The sequence below is a fragment of the Gallus gallus genome, chromosome 1 (genome assembly GCF_016699485.2).
Source record: "Gallus gallus isolate bGalGal1 chromosome 1, bGalGal1.mat.broiler.GRCg7b, whole genome shotgun sequence".
Classification (NCBI taxonomy): Eukaryota; Metazoa; Chordata; class Aves; order Galliformes; family Phasianidae; genus Gallus; species Gallus gallus.
The window spans coordinates 144735272-144752147 of record NC_052532.1 but is presented as its reverse complement, the minus strand read 5'-3'; the positions used below and the strand labels follow the sequence as shown (position 1 = coordinate 144752147).

At 34.8% G+C, this 16876-nt stretch overlaps 1 protein-coding gene across 20 annotated transcripts in view; it reads right to left on the bottom strand.

Annotated features, from left to right (window-relative positions):
* The window catches only part of DOCK9 (dedicator of cytokinesis 9), a 118937-nt gene that overhangs the window by 54745 nt on the left and 47316 nt on the right, over window positions 1-16876 (bottom strand). For all 20 annotated transcript variants that reach the window (XM_015274823.4, XM_015274828.4, XM_015274839.4 and 17 more), the window contains exons 4-13: window positions 16523-16605; window positions 14993-15062; window positions 10877-10972; window positions 10127-10261; window positions 8767-8941; window positions 7455-7522; window positions 2950-3024; window positions 2708-2848; window positions 2177-2377; window positions 1917-2039 (exon numbers count right to left, since the gene is read on the bottom strand). In XM_015274823.4, the coding sequence (XP_015130309.2) occupies window positions 1917-2039; window positions 2177-2377; window positions 2708-2848; window positions 2950-3024; window positions 7455-7522; window positions 8767-8941; window positions 10127-10261; window positions 10877-10972; window positions 14993-15062; window positions 16523-16605 (1167 nt within the window). The remainder of the gene's footprint in view (window positions 1-1916; window positions 2040-2176; window positions 2378-2707; window positions 2849-2949; window positions 3025-7454; window positions 7523-8766; window positions 8942-10126; window positions 10262-10876; window positions 10973-14992; window positions 15063-16522; window positions 16606-16876) is intronic.

Here is a 16876-nt window from a genome sequence, read left to right as displayed (position 1 = left end):
TGGAGCTCCATGATCCTTAAGGTCCCTTTCAACCTAGGCCATTCTATGATTCAATGCCATATGATGCAATATTTGTATTATGAGTACATAGAGCTTATAAGAGAGGAGTTGTATGAAGATCACATGGACAGTTTGAATCAAGTACACTGTAAAATTGCCCTCATTAAAATTTTCAAGTTTTGTTTTTGTGAACTGTTAAGTGAACAAACTACTGTTGTGCTGAACCAACAAGCAGAGCTAGAAACCCACTCGTTGGAGATGTTCAGCAGAGCTGAAACGTTTCAGCTGAACCTTCTGACAGAGCAGTAAGTTTCTCTTTTCTAGAAATCAGATTCCCACATGTGCAATACAGAGCAAAATATTTGCTAGATGCAGAAAAACAAGCCCTGACCTATGTTATTGACATAATGAATAATTGCTTCTACTGCTATGCCCTTAGGGTCCACTGTCAATTATCTTCTTCTATAAAAGGGGGAAATTACACTTAGAAGTACAGAACCTTGATAAATAATTATTAATTATCAACACTAAGCATTTAAGAGAAGAACAAATGATTTCTTAGCTACAGATTGTTTTGCTTCCATTTCCCTTCTTGACTGGAGTAGTAATTCTGCTCATTGCACTGACATATGGGGGAGGCTGGCACTGCTGCTCAGTACTGTTCTGCTTTTGTTTCTAATTAATTAATTCAAACTAAATGTTCAATTGTATAAAGTTATAAGCAAATGAAAACCAGAAATGCACAGCTCAAGTTAGCATAACAATGAATGTTCTTATTTGGTCATTCCTGTAACACAGGGCAACGTAATTCTAGCACTCAGCATCAAATTTTGGAAACACTTGGGCTTAATTAACCCTCCCGTGTGGCTCAGGCCCAGGACCACCAAAAAGCAGTAGCAGTTTTGTTTTAACTCAGTAACAGCATGTGCTTCAAAATCAGACTCCTAAAATACAATGCTGCTGTTTTCTAACGACAGCTACAAAAAGTCTCGAGTATTCCTGGAAAAGCAAATCAGTAGCCTGCTCTATATTAAGATCAAGTGAAAAATACAGTTTTTTAGCTGTAGCTTAGCCAGAATTAAATCAGCAGGAAAGAGCAACGCTCCCCTATAGAGACTGAAAGTTAACCCTTCCTTCATTTTTTTCACTAGCTGAAAACAGGAAAAATGTAAATAGTACCCAATGTTGCCCACAAGAACCTTTTCTCTTAACATCCTGATCCAATTATTTAAGAATTTATCTTAGTCAAGAAAATTAAAACAGCGTTGGTGCAGTGAGAGGCAATAAGCAGCAACTGACAAAGCTACTTGTTAGGATGTTTCAAAAAAAGCATTAAAATGGTACACCCTAGACCTCTGCAAACTTAAAATGTTTCAGTGGTTTATTTCCAAAGGTGATGTGGAGTTCTTTCAAACCTACAAAGCACTTTAAATGTAGAAGCAGTGGTTGAATGATCCCAATGGTTCTGAAGAAAAATAAGGAAGAGTGTAGACAGGAAAGCTACAGTATTGTGTGGTCACCAAAAACCAAGCCAAAGTCAGAAACAGTTATTATAGTAGATGAGATGCATTAACTAGGAGAGGCATACAGTTAATTTCTGACCTATATTTAATATTTCATTATTCAATAGTTTTCAACTCAGTTTTCACACTGAAGATAAATATTTATTTAATCAAATCAGTCTATTCAAAGACATTAAAAATATATCATCGTTGTTATAAAAAGCTGAATAATTGTCATAAAATATGCTAGAAGTAAAGTTTCAATTAATAATAGTTGCTACTGTTAATCAGAACTTACTATATCAAATCATCACCACCTATGGATGAAGTGGGTTTCTGACTAATACTTATTAATTTCAAATCAATCCATCTTGTCTCAGTATTTTTTCAATGCCATGAAAGAAGATAACATACCTTTGCAGAATCTGAACTTTTCATGTATGGTTCAGCACAATGTGTAATACTTCCCTGTAATACTTTTTCTATTCTAGCCACAAGGAAAATGTCTGGATGAGGACAAGTGACTGAGAATATTCCCTAAAAATAAAACATGAGATAAATATAAAAGGAAAATGCATACAATCTTGACATCACATAATGGAAAGCTGTGTGAAGTATTAAGGAAAACTCTCCCCTCCTAGACAGAATTCAAGCCAGGTCTCAGTAACTCTTACCTGCTTTGGATACTGTAACATGGTTTCATAAGTGTCCTGAATCCTATGTGAACCATCACCGCTGCCATTCATCATTTGTTGAGGTGCACTACTTATCATGTGCCGCACTGAGTGGTGGTTCAAATCAACATGGAAATCTGCTGAAATCTTCCGATTGATTTTAATATCAAACAGTGATAATGTGACAAAGAAAGGCTCTACCTAGACATTTAAAAAACAGTGACGTGTCATTGCAGGCATCTATATTACCGTAAAAAACATGCATGAAAATAAGGTAAGTATTATTTCTATAAACAAAGGGCCACTCTAGATAGTACTGACAAGGTATAAAAGACAGTAAAAGAAAAATTTAACTTTCTACACCACAAGGAGATTCGTAACAAAGCTACTTATTGTATGATTTAGGCGCTTATTTTGATTTAAGAGTTGGAAAAAACAGTCCAAGTTCCTGAGTTAGAGTAAGAAATTTTGCCATTGGGAACAGTGTCAAGAAAGCAGTAAAGACAATATTAACAGAAAATAATTATTTACATTTGTTGTTGGTCCTTCTTCATTTTCAGCAATGCAGCTTTGCAAATTGAAAGATAAATCATTACACTTCACAAGTATTTTTTTTCCAAATTTCTCTTCAAATGGCTTCACTTCTGGTTCAATACCAGAAAAGTCAAGTTTCTTTAAAAAGACAAAAGAAAAGGAAATCTAAGTATGTTGGTTTTCATCCCAAAAGGATCAACAGAAAAGAAAATAAAATGCTTCCTTGTAAAGAGTCTAACCTGTGCATCTGGATCCAAGGCAAAAAGTTTAACTCTGCTTTCACTTTTGAGCTTGATTTCTGCTTCTCTGGTACTCTGTCCAAAACAAGAAAAAAGATCTTAGTATCATATATTAAATGAAAATACTTTGCAATGACATTCCTTTTTTCTTTTTTCCTGTGATGTTCAAAGCTTTAAATGTTTTTAATTCAGGCACTCTTCTCTCTCTGAACTATGAAACTCATAGAATCACCAAGGTTGGAAAAGACCTACAAGATCATCCAGTCCAACTGGCTGCCTATCACCAATAGTTCTCACTAAACCATGTCTCTCACCACAATGTCTACACATTCCTTACACATCTCCAAGGTCACTGACTCCTCCACCTCCCTGGGCAACCCATTCCAGTGCCTGACAGCCCTTTCAGAGAAATATTTCCTAATGTCCAGCCTGAATCTCCCCTGGTGCAACTTGAGGCCATTCCCTCTAGTCCTAAACTCCTCCTTAGTTTAAATTGCTCCATCACACCCAAGTAAAAAGTGAGAGATGGCTTCTTTCCTCTTACATCTCTCCCAGTCATCAAAATATAAAAACAAACAAACAGAAAGACCCACCAACACCAGAAACATGTAAGTTTCCAAATTCATGGAAAGTATACTCTAGTGCAGCTTATGTAGCACAGTCTTTCCTTAAACCATAAATAATTTTCAGAAAGTGATTTAATTGTAAAAAACAAAGTATGAGTGGAGGTTACCCATTACTCAGAGCTGCAACGACACCATAATATTTCTCAGTAAGCAGCAAGTTAGCTAAATTAAGAAATGTAATCAGAGGCTTCCCCCCTCAACAGTTTTTTGTTGTTGTTTTTCTTTTTTTCCTTGAGCTTCACTGCCAAATAAGTGGTTTTCCTGTGGGTAGATGAAAACAAAAACAAAAGCAAATCCAAACCTTCCAAAAGACAAAACTCCCACACAGAAAAGTTACTGTGCAGAGCTAGGAGGTATCTTGCCCAGGATTTGTGGATACCTACCTATTAACATGAAAATAAAGGAAGTGGAACAAAATAGAAAGTGAAAACTGGTGTTATACATAGGCTTCTTTTCCATAAAAAGGTCTTGTATGATTTTTAAAGTCAGAAGAGATTAGAAGTGGACATTTCCCTGAGCCAAAATTAACAGGGCTGTAGAGCCGCCATTCCCAGAGCATAGCTAAAAAGGGATACAAAGTAATACTTTACAGGCAGGTGTCTATCTTTGGATCATCCTGTACCAGTTTAAAAGGTTTTACCAAACCAAAATGCTCATCACTGACCATCAGCAGGAATACCTACATCTGCTTTGTCAGAGGTTGAAGAAACTCCTAATATTCCTCAAGAAAACAAACAACAAACTACCAGTTCTAATAGCTCAAATCTTACTACAGGCCAATAATAATAATAATAATTAAAAAAAAAAAAAAACAACCTAAAGGATGTTTAACAGCAGAGGAACTTTTGAGGTGCGATTTTGAATATGGATGGCTCAATGGATTCAATTTACTATGATCTTTAGTGGACACAGGAGATAAAGGCAACAGTTGCTGTGGAAGACACAAATAATACACTCAATTCCAGCAGAGTACTGGCAGATTTTGCTTGTTGAGCAGCTGGTCAAGATATACAAGACTAAACTGTGATGAAGTTTAAAGATGACAAGAAGTTAATGAGTATGTCTTGGAAAAAGAATAGTCAATGACAAGAGCTGAAGAGAAAGATGACCTAGTCATAAGAACAAGACAGAAATTTCTTCAGCTAAAGCATATTAAGTGGTTTTAGATTTGTTAAGTGCTTTACCCACAAAGGATGAGACAAAACCATATGTTTTTGATGGGCAGATTCATATGGAGTTGGTCAGAAATCAAGAAATGAAAATGTACTACAAATACAATCATCAACTCTCTCTACAGCTTGGCAGTGCATAATTCCATTTCCTCATCAGCATAACAGGGACAGTGCTCTCCTGCCTCAAGAAATACTGAGAAATGTAACAGTTAAGCAGGTGACTGGTCACACTGATTATGACAGCAACACATGCATTTAAGACCAAGGGCTCAATTGTAGTTGTTTTTGTTTTGTTTTTTAATATTTAATGAAGATTTGGGAAAAAAAAAAAAATCTATATTCACTCTTGGTACCTAAATTGCAGATAAAAGGAACATGAAGTAGGTAGGACAGAGATTCAGCTACGTGTATGCACATCTGCACGTTGAAGTGTACAAAACAATCTTATCTAATGTTATAAAATAACAGCTGTTGACTTGAAAAAGGAAGTTTCAGAGATTTACTCACAGGAGTAAAACGTTTTCTATGAAGACTGTTTTTCCTTACTGTCAGGTGCTCTAAAATCACCCTTGAAGGAATTTCTCTTTCCTCATAAGGATACGGGGTCAATTATTGTGAGAATCTCCTCTCAGAACCACCAACAATAATAGAACAACTTATCTAAAAGAAGGCTCAATGCCTTAAAAGTTTTCCACTGGGCAAAAAAAAAAAACCAACAAGCCAAATATAATAGTTGAAAAGACAATGCAAGAAAGAATAGAGGACAAAAATCCTCAAAACAAACAGCATTTATATAAAATAATCAAGTTAAGACGTAACATACAAAAGGAAGCAGGCAGAAGTTCCCCTGTTCTTCTCAGGGAAAAAAGGGCTAGAAAAAATGCATTAGAGCAAATAGTAGATGTGACCTTGAATGGGAAAACCAAATAGTTTATTTTGAAGGAAACAGAAATTTAAACAGGTTCTACCCACAGGAAAAAATAAAAAAATAAAAAAAAGCCAGTGCTTAAAGAGCTGAGGAAAATAACATGCTAGAAAAATATCTAGCTTAGAGGGTATGGAAAGGTTATGGAAACAGGAAGCAGCATTTGTTTTACTAAAACCATATGCAGGTGCTACAGCCCTGAGTAGGAGTTCACACCAGAGGTTATGTGGAACCTAAGTATTCTGATAGCTCCAACAAAAAAGAAAGAAAAGTCTTGCATACAATAAGAACATCCTTTTATATTTGTAACTGAAATTATTTTTCCATAGCCTCACATAACCATGCTGTTTGATGCTTACAGCTCCTCCAAGGTAAACTTGACTGTATGCACCAAAATCCCAATTAATTTCCTAATGCAGCTATCACTGGAGTTAGCATAATAGCTTTCTGTATGTATGTATGTACTAAGTTGATTACAGTATGGTTATATTAATAATTGTCAGAGAACCAGCTTGGGGGCTAAAAGCCTGTTAGTGTATCCTGAGTTTTTTTTGATGTTCTGGCAAATAGTGAGTATTTGTTTTACTGCTTGGTTTACATGCTGTACTCCTGGAGGAGTGACTAGGTCAGGCAGACCCTCTGGAAAGAATGGCAGAGCATTCTAAAGCATGGGCAATGAGAAAAGCTTCAAAATTGCAGGTTGTGTGACATGTATATTGCAGGCTTCTGTGAAAAAGTAGTAAGAAGCCTGGATTCTGCAGGTCTTGTACAACTACAATAGAACACTGTACAATAGAGTATTGTACAACTACAATAGAAGAATGTTACCAGCTCCAGTCCCTTCATATTTCAATAAAGATTTCTCCCATGGAGTATTCACAAAGCTTACTGTGTCACACAAGCCACTGATATAATCAAGTCTGCAAATTGGCTATGGGAGAGTAACAATTATTTTCTGTGTATTTCTACTCAGTTACCTTCTTTTTCTATTTCATCTTACTTATTAGACATTGTCACTATGGAAAAATGTTCATATTCTCATAAAGCATTAGCTGAATAATCTTTTCCAGTTTTATTTTTTGTGGATATTTAATAATGGAAAGGTCTAAAGAGTTTCATCTCAAAGGTAATTGAGGACTCTACAACACTTCTATAAAAACAAAATTAAAATACAAGAACTATGCCAATACAGGAAGTATCCATGATTTTGCACCTCATCGTGCTCAAGGAATGTTTGGACGTTGTGTTGAGGGACATGGTTTATTGAGAACTATTGGTGATGGATGGATGGTTGGACTGGGTGATCCTGTGGGTCTTTTCCAACCTCGGTGATTCTATGATTCTATGAGTCTATGATTACAAGCACAAGTACTTTAGAACACATTCACATCATCACTGTTATTAAGCTCCTCTATAGTTTTAACTAAAAATAAAACTTTACTTCAGCATAACTACATTGCTTCTTCAGAAGTGCTCCAGCACTTACCTGTATGTAATAAAACAATACAAATTATGCAAAATATAATACACTAATGAAATAATAAAAATGTTGCTTTTAGACAACATATAGAGTTGCTTTAAATAAATTTTGAAGACACCAGCCAGGTTGCTTCCAATAGAAAAAAAAAAAAGGGAAGCTCAATAACTATTCCAATTGACAAGAGCTTTTAAACTACCACAAAGAAACTGGAAGGAAACAACTCTCCTTTACTGGAAGTTCAAATGACTAAGTATTATGTTTAGTACTTTATATCCTGAGTAATCATTTACTATATAAATTACCTTTGTTATTTCAGGATAATAACTGTCAAAACTACTTGATGAGCTTTCCATTTTGCTTTGTTCATCATCTGCAATTAAAAAACACATTAAAAAAAACTTCTAAAATTCTGAAGCAAAGCTATTTCTGAGTAGTTTGTTTGTAACTCATATCCTCTCAAAATAACAACTAACAGAAACAGGTTGTAGTTGTTGACTCTGTCATTTCACTTCTATGCAATGACTTGTTAGAAGATGTAATCAGTTAAGTAAATTGGTAAACCAGCAGTTATTCCTAATCTTACCTAGAAAATCAGCTTTAATACTAATTTTGATAGCTGTGTGGTGAAAGAAGATGCTCAATGAACAAGTTTATGTCACTTTTTCCACCATGAACTGTTACTTGATCTCAAAACAAGTTCCCTCTGTACAGATTTCTAAGTCTACTTTTCAATGGTTACTGGAGATACAAAGCAATCATTCTGTTAGCTATAAGCATCTTCTGATTCTAAGGTCAGTTGGTGATCACTGACCAAAATGTCCTTCACAAAGCTGCGGGCTTCCCTTTTTTTAGTTGATTTTGTTGCAAATGTATCATGTTAAGTTCTGGTGATCTTCACTAAAATACATGACATCTAATTTTAAATTCTAAATTTTCCTTTGGTGTATAGTGACATCTATAAGCAGATCAACTTTCTGTTACCTCTTCAGGATTCCTATGGACAGGCATGCCCTTAGTTTAACACCAATTTTCCTTCCCCGTCAACTCTCAGAACAAAAAACGCACAAGAGGACATACGGACTATCTTTGGTCACCCAACTATTAACTGTAACTACACCACAGTCCTTACAGATGTCTGGCTTATCCATACTTAAAGGGTTCCAATAGAAAATAAGCTATACCCAAGCAATCTTTATGGACTGTGTAATGTGGTAATGAAAGTTACATTTAAGTACCTCACTGTTACCACAATGCCCTGATCTTCTGTCTAGAGTGGACACAGAATAGATTATCCATTTTCAACAGTATTTTATGCTTTTTAAAACAAGTGCCGCCTCAGTTTTCTCTCTTCCTTAAGCTACCTTTGTGATGATTCTTTCCCATGGGTTCTGTTATCTAGACTTCTGTCAGTCTCAATATTCTCTCCTGGACTTAACACAGGCCAAATTAATAGAGAACTGTGCTATACTGATGCCAAACGACCAAAATTCTTATCATTACGACAAACAAAGAAAAGACATACAATTTTTTGTGATCAAAAGGAAGTAAGTTTCAGCAGCCTCTATTTTTGAATGCGTAGTCATTGTTGCCAGTGCTGCATGAAACCCTGCTTACCTTCATGAGATTCTCCATTTCTCTTTTCTTGCATTGCAGCCTCAAAGTTAAGCTGAAGGATTTTGTTCAGAGTGTTTATCCATTCTTCCATTTCAAGTTCACTGTCTGCAGCTAAAAGGTAACTACTCTTGTCTTGCATCTTGAGTTCAAATGCAAAACGTCTGACTTTATTGTTCTACAATAAAAGAGAAGACCTAATGATGACATCTCTACATTCTATCTACTCACAAATCAAATTAAGCTATTTTGTCCAACAATTCTGCATTTCAGACATTTTAACAAAAACAGGCAGTATTCTGGACAAGTGCATTACTATAATGCACCAAAGCAAAAGAAGTTTTATCAGAAAAGCAGAAGGAAAGATGCACTGTAAGAACTGGAAAACAAAGACTACAAATGTGTTTAGGAACTGGGTTTTTTGTTAGAATGTTTCAAAAACATGAATGAAAGTAGCTGTAGTAGAACTGGCCAAAACTGTAAAGTAAAATTACTTGTGTAAACCTATATATACAACTTGCAATATGAATGAATTTAGTGTAGTTACAGGACTTTTTATGTGAAGTGCCTGTTAAATACTTATCCAAAAATACTATTACAATATTTACACAAGAAAATCCTCTCTAGAGCTGCTGTATCTCTTTGCATAAATCTTCAAACAACTTCATGCTAAGAAAAAAATACTTTAAAAATATGTTTCTATTAAACTAAATTTCTATTAAAGTTAACAGAACTCTAAAACCCAATGCTTTTTTTCCAGGTATGCTGTGCCCAACAAAACAGTTACATAATGTACTGTAAACACATAACAGAATCACAAAAAACCCACCTCTTTTCTTTGGCACTTGCTAGAGACAAATATTTTTTACCAAAGCCCGTAACTTTTTTTAATAAAGAGAAGCACATACAAGTAATGTTATAAAGGTCAAATGAAAGGATCTGGAAGGATGACTGAATTTAATACAATTCCCACAACAGAAATCCCACACAAGAAGCTATGTAAAACATTTTACAGCCCATGTAAGAACAAAATGTAACTGAACTTAACACTAATTTCTTAGCAGTCATTACTTTGCCATAATTTCAGGGTGTTATTTTATGTCTTTGCCTTAAAATTCTGTTTGAAATTATTGAGAAATATTTGACATCAACCAGTAGCTTCTACTGCTTTCAGTAACATTTTTCAAATTCAACCTCTTTCAATTTAAAATCTAGTTCACTGATTTTGCAGCATATTCAGTTGTTCGTCTGCACAGCAGATGCTTATCTATGACCAAAGTTGTCTGTATTTTTTTACTTTTCTAAATTAATTTCATATAACATGCAGAATTAACTTAAAAGCAGGCAGAATAGTTATAGTTACCTGAACCACTCCCATGCATGAATCTAGGAATATAGATCCCTTCGGTTCTTTTGATATTTTTTCATCTTTGTAGAAATTGAGATTATACGATCCATCACCAAGTTGGATTAAGTGGAAAAATCTTCTTTTAAATGACTAGTGAAAAGAAAGGTGTAAAGAAAAAGAATTGTAAGACTGGTATTAACCAGTTTCATGTAATAAAACACAGAAGTGCTACTTACACAGCCAGTTACAGAAGAAAAGCTTTTACTTGCACATAACCTAATCAGTGTCATTAGAAAACAAGGCTGAAATCAGTAACGCATAAGAAACATTTTTAACTGAAAAGTCTGCAGTAAGATTTTACTGCATTATCTGAAACTTTTTTCTACCTCTTGGTATTTATAACTGGCTGTACAGCATTAGATGTAAAATAGGTATTTATTGTGATTACCATTGGTTTCTAAATAAAGATGCAATACAAACAAGAATTTGTACTACATTGCCCCTTCTCTACTATAATATTCTTGGGCACAGGTGAGAAAGGTTTTTAAAACACTACGCTTCTCTCACCTCTCACATACTTAATTTTTAATGCAGCTTTTTTATTTAGGTATATTAAAAAGAAAGACTTCACATATAGGCATCTCTCATTCATCCAATGCTATTTTTGTTACAAGTAAAGCACATGAGAGTGGACTTCACAAGGGCACAGCGGTATTTAATAAGGGTGTTCATTCCTCATCACGCATAGGACATTCATAAACTTACTCTCATTGTCACACTGATTGCACTATTCATGTTGCCTTTGTACAGCCATCCTTGTTTTGTTATTCCACCTTTCTGAGACCCAAGAGATGCTGCATCCTGCAGATGAAGGAAGGAAGGAAAAAAAGTTTGGCATCACAGACTGAAATTGACATACATCAGCAAAATTCAGAAGTTATTTTTTTAAAGATGGAATAGCTATGTTCAAAACATAATGATAAAAATGCTCTATAAAATTATGTATCTCTCTAATTCTAACTATTTTAATTAAAGAAGAGGGATGAGACTGACCTCATCTAACTTTTGATATGCAACACAGCCACTTATATACATAGGTTTTCTCTATGGCCAGCAGGATGATCCCAATAGACAGCTGATTAGATCTTTAGATAGCCAAATATTAGACAAGATAAATTACCCTTAGAAGGGCTAAAGATAAAAAGCTCAATAGAATTTACTCTATAAGCTTTCTTTACGTATTCTAATCTCACGTTGCAAGAAATATTAGCAATTTCTATTATCAGAAAGAACAATATAAGATTGGGCTTACCCAAAACTTCAAAAAAGATTTCTCAAACCATTTGCTTTAGTACATATTACTTCAAAGACATTTTGTTTTTAATAATTTACAGAGAACTAAGTTCTTGTATTTTTTAATTAATTCTGGTCATTGACATTTCAGAACCCAAGCTTTCTAAGACAAATAAGACCAAATTTGTCAGTAATGGCAAGTACAAAAACAGCAGATCCAGTGCATGTATCGGACAGTACCCCTACTGCCTGTAAACCACTTACATCTGCCAGTTCATGGAATCTGCAGCTACATCCAAACCCACAGGATGTTACTAACTACTGAAAAGTAGTACTCTACTATTGAAACCGATCAAAATGAAAGATTTACAACTTCCACATAATAAATATTAAATCATCAATTCAAGCAACCATTAAAGGCAGTACCAAGCAGACACTTCACCATGGTTTCTAGCTGACGTAATACATTCTAACACAACAAAAACATTAATTAGTTAGACTTGTAAAGTTCCAACCATCTACAGAAAAAACTCTCATCACAACCAATCATTCAAAATCAGCCAAGTGTCCAACTGAAAACAAAACCACAAAAACTTCCTCAACTGCCATCATCTACTTCTTCTAACTCCTTTCCTCAGTTATTAAGTGTAAGTAGCACAGAAAGTAGTAACATATGAGTGGCACAGTCATTAGTTCAACAGCTGAACCAAATTTTGAGTAATATTCATTAGTTTCTAGAACTAAATCAAGAAACATTCTGTAAGACGTCCCTAGTTAATTTATTTACAGCTTATTTATTCTGCCTAGCTTGCATATTTATAGGCATATGCACAATTGAACTTCAAAAAACTGCTAACAGAAGGCAAAAGTCGTGTCAAGCCATTCCTGCAAAAATTATAGTCTTCCTGAAAGGAAATCAGGTCCAGCAAGGATGACACGGTTCCCAACTTTCATAACACCTGAAAGGTACTCCACAAGCAAGGACTAAAAATACTAAATGTTCACATGCCTCCATGAATCTCACTCTTTAAGCAGTGCAGCCTACTTGTTTTATATCTTCAGTTCATTAGCCCTTCTTCACTCTGTTCTTCATTACCTAATTCTTGCACCACAATCCAGATACAAAGAAGACAAATGAAGACACTGGGTTTACAACTGTGCTTCTCCTGCTACACTGCTGGGAGTTGTCCCCTCAGAAAGGATGGTTTAAAACCACAAGGTCAAGAAGATGAAGTGATTATGAGATCGTCAGAACTTGGTTCTGTACAGCATGTCACATAATAATGAAATTACATCTTTTCTGTACTTTCATAAGACACAAAAGGACCGCCTGATTTGACAAGAATTTCTTCATTACCTGTGGTACTAAAAGTTCAGATTTGTCTCTATTAAGACTTCCTGGTTCAAAGACTCTGAGACACACTGTTTCCCAGCTCTGTTGAACTGCATGATACTTCCTAACAGCAAAACTGACCATTACTTGGGCCTCTCTAGTTACACCTTTACTATTAAGTAGAATCCTTGCCTACAGAGCCAAAAAGCTACCAAATTTTTCCAGGCTACCATCTGTTAATACAAAATAACACAAAGCTCATAGTCATTAACACATCTCTTTCACAATGAAAACACACTTCCTGTTTCCAGCTGATAAGTTAATTTCCTTATTTTTATTATTACTGCTGGACATTATGCTTCACTTTTTTAATGATCTTTCCCACTAACACTGCTCCAAAATTTATTCCAACAGCGACTGTTTCAACAAAAACAACTCCTTGTCTGGCCCCCATATCCCTGGCTGATTTAAAAAATTCCATTTATAAACATTAACTTGATGGCTCTATAGCATGAATTACATTTGCAAAGGTAATTCTCCCGTTTTAACAGGGTAAGCTTAAACTAAATCTTTATCTGTTTTTCCTCCAATTCTAATCACCTACAGCTCTGTCTTTTTCTATCATTCCCGTAATAAATCACCTTTCAAAAAACCTGTAGATAGAAAAAAAGACAAAACACCTTTCAATTTAAGATTTGCACATCTGCTTTTTGGCAAACGAATACGTAAGCATTTGAAAGAAAGGACTGTTCAGCTTTTGAAATTATTGGCATATAAAAAAAATGCATCGCTTTTTAACCAGCAAGATATTCTTCCCCGGAGGAAACAATCTGTTTCCCCATCCTATTCCCATTAATCTCTCTTTTCTTCTGATTACACTTTAAGTTCCTCCACAAAGAGCAACTGATCTGTCCTCTAGCAACTATTAACTCTGTAAGAGCTATGATGTTACTGCCTGCTGTAACAGGAAATTGGGCAGAATGAAACAGGAAGTCCCCCCTGCTTACATTTACATTACACGGAAGAAATGTACTACCTGGCAATACCCATGCTATCCATTTTTTCAATACTTAACAAGTACTAGCCACAACTATATTTGCCATTAACAATCACAGTAAATCCTACCTTCATCTATGTTTTTTTTTTCCATGTTTTACTCGCTGTTTTATAATACGTTTCTGTTAGCACTAATGTGGTAGTATTTCTGACAAGTCTTCAATTCAGCATAACAGAGAGCATTACTACTCTCATCTTACAAACCGGAAAACTTGGGATACAGATACATGAAATTATCTGCCCATCCAAATATTACAGTGCACATTAACAGTAACAATAGAGAAATGAATGGTATCCTGAGACTCTTTGGAAATCTGCATGTTCAGACACACTCCCTCAACTACATTTTCACATTTCATCTAGGAAAACTTGTAAGGAGACATCTTTATTTCACAAGCAGAAGTTCTGAACACAAGAAACTTACAAACAAAGTAATTATCAAGGATATAAAATGCAAAAATCATTTTATTTTGATTTTGATTCTTTTTTTCTGTGATGCAAGAGTTCAAGTACTCTTAAGAGAGAACTGGCTTCTAACCAGCTTGTGTTCTGAAATAGGGTGTGGAAAAACTAAACAAATCATACAAATAACAGAAACCATTATCGAACAAAGTCTTTCACATTCAAAACATAGTGGAAAACTACTTGAGAATATGGGTACCTCTGGCTTCCCTACACCAATGACAAAAAATGAAAACGCATAAGACTTTAATAAAGACTAATAAAGGCTTTAATTAAACTTTATTAGCTTCCATTTTCACCACATATTTTCAGGACTTACCCTGCATCCAAATTTCTATCAATCTAATTTAAATTCAGACTATACTGTCACGTATTCTATGTTGTTAGGCATTCTTCAGCATGTACTTTCAGGTTGGAACAGGTTCACCTATGATTTTACTCAACTCTGCACAGAAACAATATAAGCAGACTTTATGAAAGCTCCAAGATGATTCTTCACGACTGTTGAAATGCTACATTTTCAGCATCTGTCAAAACTTGTTTTACTCATACCAAGATCTCAGGAATAAAAGGCTATTTGAAAGGAGGTACAGTAACTACCCCCCCCCCCCTCTTAAATCAGGCTGTTCAATGCACTATCTGGTCTTACTGACATCAACACTTAACTGATAACCTCTGCTTACCCTATCTCAACATTCTTTACTGAAAGCAGAATAAAGGAATTATTATTATCTTACCTCGTCTTTATCTGCTTCTTCATCCACTTCATATAAATGCACTGGAAGCTTCTCCGGTTTTGTCACTTTACTAGGAAAGAAAAAGTTTCTATGATACCAGCAATTTGGCGATTGGTTATATATTCCATATGGCAAAAAAAAAGATGTTATTTCCCTAGCTGAAGAGGAAAAAGTACAAGAATGTCTGGCTAAAAACATACTTTTTCACAATCTCTCTCTTATCCTGCAATTTTCCTCACTCGCACATCTGGCCACACTCTTTCTATTGTTCTGCTAGTCATTGTCCCTTTGTATAACTGAGGAGAAACAAATGCCTTCTTGTTTGCTGCAATCTTAATATCTTAGGTAGATAATTATCATCTGTAACAAACTGCAATGCAAAAGGTCATCTGGACTTAGGAAGGGAAGAACAAATGAGAGCAAAAGCAATGCTGTTGCTGTGTTTGTCAATTTAAAAGGGATGTATTGGAAATAAATTTAAAAAAAGAACAGTGGAAGTTCCCCCTTCTCCATCTCTCTGTCAAAAAACTACTCCCTCTGTCAAAATGCTTTCTGGAATGTGAAGGAAGTCATCAGAAGGTCCATCCACGTGCCATAAATATAGCAAAACTTTTCATTAATGGGAATATCTCCTAGTGAAATCAAATCACCTTCAAATAAACTTTAAATAAAACCTTTGTTCCAGCAATTTCTACAGCTTCTATTAATGATTAATGCAAACATAAAAATGAATATCAATCATTAAAATCAAATCTGAATTTGATCAAATATGTACTGAGAACTAAATCAGTAATTTTTCCTTTGCACTGAAAGCATATTTAAATCTGCAATTCTATTTTTATCCAAGAATGTCTCTCAAAGAGGCACATAACATCACAGTTAATTGCATCTAAGCAGCTGTGAGTTGATGCGATATTTACTGCATGCCTGTATCAAGGATGAGCATACACACACACAAAAAACTAGTCCATTTTAAACTATTTTTCATTGAATACGGGTTTAAATATGGAAAAAATGAGTATGATTTCAGAAAAGCAATGCTCATATTTCTTCTTGGATTTCTAGACAACCCTTAACACACTGTCTGCCTGTTAAGGGTATATATAGAGAGTATTAGCACAACATTTGAAAATACAAGTGTCTACCTCACTGATTTAATAGCCTATAATTATTTGTCTAGTCTAGGTTCTATTCCTTAAGCTCTTAAGGAGAGTTCTAAAAGCGACCTCCGAAACTATAAAAACAATAAATCACCATTTTACCATTAAGTTTCATCTATTAAATGAGTTTGTTTTTAATCTCATATTTACTTCTAAGCTGTCAATGAAAGAAATTCTTGTAATGACCTCCCTATGAATAAGGCAACGCTACATGGTATCTTCCCAGAAAATGGTTTAATAAGATCTTAAAAGTTCACGTTCCATATTAATTCCATCCTAGAAATCTTTATTGTCTTTACTAAACATTGGTATAGCATATAAATGGTTACATCCATCAAGTCTGTATTATACCAGTGGCTAACATACTTACTTTGGAAGCTGTCGAAACTCTGCTGAGTAATCTTCATATTTATAGTTAACAACGTGCCAGTCTGAATTGTAGGTTTTGATGCACTATGTTAAAGGAAACCAAATATCAGTATTAATTGGAAAACAATCAACTCTGTAACAGCATTCCCTAGACACACATACACAAAAAAACCTTCTCAGATATGGCTGTTTATGCACTATTATGATTACGCAGTGATCTCTGAAAATTCTGTACACTTCCTTTCTTTTGCAATGCAGCTTTTTGTAATAAGTGATGTTTCAATAGGATATGATCATTTAGATGTGTATCACATAAAACCAGAAAGCTCAGCATTACAAGACAGATGAATTACTA